The sequence below is a fragment of the Lupinus angustifolius genome, chromosome LG11 (genome assembly GCF_001865875.1).
Source record: "Lupinus angustifolius cultivar Tanjil chromosome LG11, LupAngTanjil_v1.0, whole genome shotgun sequence".
Lineage (NCBI taxonomy): Eukaryota > Viridiplantae > Streptophyta > Magnoliopsida > Fabales > Fabaceae > Lupinus > Lupinus angustifolius.
In genome coordinates this window covers 9,706,711-9,712,187 of record NC_032019.1, presented here as the reverse complement: position 1 = coordinate 9,712,187, position 5,477 = coordinate 9,706,711, and the positions used below count along the sequence as shown (strand labels likewise).

The 5,477-nt window shown below is 36.5% G+C and overlaps 1 protein-coding gene across 1 annotated transcript; it reads left to right on the top strand.

The window, feature by feature from the left end:
- LOC109360975 (G-type lectin S-receptor-like serine/threonine-protein kinase SD2-2) lies at positions 431-3,234 on the top strand. The gene has a single exon (XM_019606231.1). It carries the CDS (start codon positions 573-575, stop codon positions 3,090-3,092), a length of 2,520 nt encoding a protein of 839 aa, XP_019461776.1. The 5' UTR covers positions 431-572; the 3' UTR covers positions 3,093-3,234.

The following is a 5,477-nucleotide window of genomic DNA, read 5'->3' as shown; positions in this document are numbered from 1 at the left end:
ATATGAATTTAAGAAGATTAATATGATTAATTTCATTTAATTTATCAACAATTAAATATATATTTTTTATAAAATAATGAAACCACTAATTTCCCCTTTCAATTGCACATTAATGTTATATATGCACGGTCATTACGAAGATTTACATACAGTCAATATATTATTCATTATTTATTTGTATTATTTTTTTTTAAAAATGATTAGTAATTAAAAATGAATGATGGATGAAATCAATAATATATAAAACTATTAACAATCTATACATTTTTCTCTATTACTTTATGAAAGTATTTTAATAACAAAATCATTGTAAAATATCATGAATCTCTCAAAAGCATGAAGTAATAAGTAGTAGTAATAATTCACCAAAATATCAGTTACCAAATGATTTGGGTAAGAATGCAAGCCCCACCCATGTTTGTATTGTTGTCTAGTGTCCGTGTATGGCAGCTTTTCGGACACATATCTTTGAAGATCCTTAGTCCCCACTTTCTTCTACCTTTTCCTTCTTCATACTTTCAACCTCTTTTCCCTTCTCCCAAACACTTTCATTCTCATAAACTACAATTACAATGCTTCATTATTATCACCTCATCTTCATTCTCCTCCTTACACTTACTACCAAACACTCTCATTCAACTTCCAATATCCTCATAACATCAAACACTACAATCTTCAGCGACAACAAAACCTTTGAACTTGGTTTCTTCAACTTCACCCCAACATCCAAACACTACTACCTCGCTATCCGCTACGCTTCACTCACTAATCCTTTCTGCACCTGGCTCGCTAATCGTCAAAATCCCCTTTCTACCCTTTCCCATTCCTCTCTCCAATTAACACAAACCGGTAGGTTAATTTTAACTGATTCTTCAACTTCCTTCCAGATCAACACCAACACCGACAACAGTAATAACAACTTTTCCGGTTCTACCCTTCGGTTGTTAGAAAACGGAAACCTACTTCTTCTGACCCAAAACGGCACCGTTTTATGGCAGAGTTTTGATTATCCAACTGATACGTGGCTTCCTGGTATGAATCTCACGCGCTCTCGATCTTTAATCTCTTGGCGCACCAAAACGGATCCCTCTCCGGGTTTTTATTCTCTGCGGCTGAGACCACCGGATTACGGTGAGTTCGAGCTTGTTTTTAACAACACTGAATCGTTCTGGTCAACCGGTAACTGGACCGGCCAGTCATTTCTCAATGTTCCTGAAATGACTATTCCTTATATTTACCGGTTTGATTTCGAGGACCCGTTTTCGCCTTCCGCGTCTTTCGGGTTCTCGGAGCGGGCTTTGGAGAATGGGTTGGAACCGCCAACGCTCTTTCGGGTTGAACCGTTTGGGCAGGTTCGGCAGTACACGTGGTCGAAGGAGTCTCGTTCTTGGAACATGTTTTGGTCCAAACCTGAGAAAATTTGTCAGGTTCGGGGCTTGTGTGGGAGATTCGGTATTTGCAGCAGTGACGAGACCACCGAGACCGCGATATCGGTCTCGAGGTTTTGTGATTGTGTTAAAGGTTACGAGCCTGTGGATGTTGAGGGTTGGAGGAATGGTGAGTATTTTGGTGGTTGTAAGCGTGAAGATGGTGAAATTTGTAATGTGAGTGATGGTTTTGATGATCTAGGTTTTGTTGTGAAGTTTGATATGTTTAATGTGAGCTCTTTGATGATGAAAACTAGAAAAATTTGTGAGCATGAGTGTTTGAACTCTTGTAATTGTGTTGGTTTGTCTTACAATGAAGGGAGTGGTATTTGTAGGAATTTTTATGGGTCACTTTTCGATTTTAAGAACTCGACTAGTTCTAGTGATGGGGCTTTGTATGTTAGGGTTCCAAAAGAGGGATCTTTGATAAAGAAAAGGTTTAATGGTAAAGTTTTGGTTGCTGTCGTTATTGGGTCGGCTTTGGTTTTGGGTGTGTTGGTGGTGTCATTGTTGGTTTTGATCAAGATGAGACTGAAGAAGAAGGGGAATGAGGAAAATGTATCTGTTCCTATCTTGAATTTGCAGGTGTTTAGTTACAAAGAGCTTCAGTTGGCGACTCGAGGGTTTTCGGATAAGGTTGGACACGGTGGGTTTGGGACAGTGTTTCTAGGGGAATTAAGTGATTCTAGTCTTGTTGCTGTGAAGCGATTGGAGAGGCCAGGGGGTGGGGAGAAAGAGTTCAGGGCAGAAGTGTCCACAATTGGGAATATTCAGCATGTTAATCTCGTGACACTTAGAGGGTTTTGCTCTGAGAATTCTCATAGGCTTTTGGTTTATGAGTACATGCAAAATGGTGCCCTCAGTGCTTATCTGCGGAAAGAAGGGCCTAGTTTGAGCTGGGATGTTAGGTTCCGGGTAGCGATTGGAACAGCTAAAGGCATAGCATATTTACATGAGGAATGTAGGTGCTGTATTATCCACTGTGATATCAAGCCTGAAAACATCCTTTTAGATAATGATTTCACTGCGAAAGTTTCGGATTTTGGATTAGCAAAGCTCATTGGCAGGGACTTCAGTAGGGTGTTGGCAACCATGAGGGGTACATGGGGATATGTTGCTCCAGAGTGGATTTCCGGTGTGGCAATTACCACAAAAGCTGATGTCTACAGCTATGGAATGACGTTGCTTGAACTAATTAGTGGTCGTCGGAATGTGCTGGCGCCACCATCTGCTGGTGGTGGAGAGAATAATGGTTGTGAGACAGGAGATAAATGGTTTTTTCCTCCATGGGCTGCACAGCAGATAATCGAGGGAAACATGACTGATGTTTTTGACAAGAGGCTGGGAAATGTATATAACATTGAAGAGGCTAGGAGGGTTGCATTGGTGGCAGTTTGGTGCATTCAGGATGATGAGACCGTGAGACCTACAATGAATATGGTGGTGAAAATGTTAGAAGGGTTAGTGGAAGTTAATGTTCCTCCGCCTCCGAAGTTGCTACAAGCATTGGTTACTGGAGAGTCCTTTCATGGGGTCAAGGCTGATGATTCTGAGACTGGGGTATCCACTGGTGGAAGCTTATCTGTTACCAACTTGGAAGTGTCAATTGCTGATTCAGAGTCATATATAGGGGATATTTTGGATATGAATGTGAATGTTAGATAGCCAATGTTCTTGTATTAGTCAAAGATTATTATAGAATTGTAATTTGTAAGTTAGAATACCTCATCTCCTTCTTCCCTCCCTTTTTTTCTCTCTAAGGAGAGGGATGGGAAAGAAATATATGAACATTGGATGTGGATGTAAATTAGTTGCCTATCTTGGACAACTTCTGATTGTTTTAAGAAGAAAAAAATGTATGTACTGATAGTGAGTTTTATATATTGTCATTTATCATCTACCATTCATATTTAATCATTATTGATTCTAAAAAAAAAGTAATATAAATGAATGGTTGATGATAAACTAACTGTGTATAAATCTCTTTATAGTGACTCTTGTTTTAAATTAGGATGTTCAATGCCAGCTTTTGATTTCAATCTTTCTTCTTTTCAAGTGAAAAATTAAGCTTAATGGGTATTGTGCACTTTTATGCCATGGTAGAATATGACTATCAATATAAGTCTATGTTTTAACTTGTAATGTAGTTATCACAATCAATTTCAAGTAGGGATTAGTAGGAGACCATGTGTTTGCACGGGTAATAATATGTATTGCATGAATTTAATTAAATAGTGATTACATAACTTGTTAAATGAAATGTGATTAAGGAATACCTACTAAAACATGTTTTGTAGTAATCTAATGCAAATATAAAGATGGTGGAGCAATGAAATGGTATTGAACCTGTAATATTAAAAAAAGGAAACATGTTAGGAAAAGTTGAATGAATTTAGATGGAAAATTATATAATTTATTTATAATAGGAGAATGTGACTAAAGATTAACTCAATCACCTTGCTTTGTATAGATTTGATTGTTGATGTAAAGTTGTTGTACAATTACATGATATTGAAATATGTTATTTAAAAAAAAAAAATAGTTAGAAATAAATATTTCAAAACATAATGTAAAATAAGTTATAGAATGCATGTTAAAGATTTTGGAAAACTTCTTTGTAAACGACATTTGTCGTTGTCTTCAATGGTTTACCATCCTTGTCATGTATCAATATCTTCAATCCATTTTTGCTCTGTACTCTTGAAACAGCTACATATAATTGACCATGACTGAATACTGGTCTAGGTAAATACAACCTCACACTCTCTAGTGATTGGCCTTGCGATTTGTTGATTATCATAGCGTATGACACAATTATAGGGATTTGTCTTCTAATAAGCATGAAAAGCCATGGAGATTGGGATGATGACATTGATAATCTAGGAATGTAAGTAATATTTCCAATGTTTTTTCCAGACATTATCTTTGCCTCAAGTACATGATTAGCCATCTTCGTAACCACCAATCTTGCACCATTACATAACCCTTTAGACTGATCTAAATTCCTTAATAGCATAATCGGGGTGCCTACTTTCAGCTTGATCTTATGATTTGGAAGTCTTGATGTTGAAAGTGAATTTAGAAATTCAGGAGTTAATATGTTGAATGTTTCATTGTCATTAGCATCAGACATATCAACTTCATCTGAACTCAAGTATTCTTTTTCATCGCCTGTAAGTATACATTAGAATAATTATTAATATAAATCTAATAAATGATACATTTAACATAATGTGTATGTTAAATAAACTTGAATACTTTACCTGGAATTTTCATCAGAACATATTCATTGATTTGATCAACAATCTCAATTGCTGATGCAAGTATTGCTCTACATTGAAGAAATTGTCCATCCTTGTAATGTTGTTGTAAGTTTGGTGCTACTGACTATCGCATCAATTGGGTTATCATAATCTACAATCAGAAGTTCATATGGGATATCAATTTCAGCAGAACCATCATTAGGTTCAGATAATTTTCCATTTCCCATCTTTAGTATCCATTCAGAGAATTGCTTGATATCTGATTCATTGTCATGATTTTGTAAACGCATGTTCTTTGTAAGGGTTAAAACTGTACATTGATGCCAAAGATAAGAAGCACTAATTCTGGCATGCACAATATCTGAATGACAACCTCTTGGAACCATCGATAATATTTGCCTAAAATCACCTCCAAATACTACAACCATTCCTCCAAACAGAATTGAGCCATTTGTTGTTCCCATGATGTCACAAAGACTTTTATCAAGTGCTTCGAAGCAAAAATTATGTGCAATTGGAGCTTCATCCCATATAATTAACTTTGTCTGTTTCAATAATTCTGCAAGTTCAGTCCCTTGATGAATGTTGCAAACAAAGTTGTTAAAAGTTGGTACTGGAATTTTCAATTTAGAATGTGTTGTCCTACCCCCAGGTAATAGTAAAGAAGCTATACCACTTGAAGTCACAGTCAATACAATATGCTTTTGAGATCTCAATGCATATATTAGGGTTCACCACATGTGCGTTTTTCCAGTTCCTCCATAACCATATAGAAAAAACACGCGAC

What these genes read in the sequence shown, in the direction of transcription:
- LOC109360975 (XM_019606231.1), top strand. Translation starts at nt 573, where the DNA reads ATGCTTCATTATTATCACCTCATCTTCATTCTCCTCCTTACACTTACT.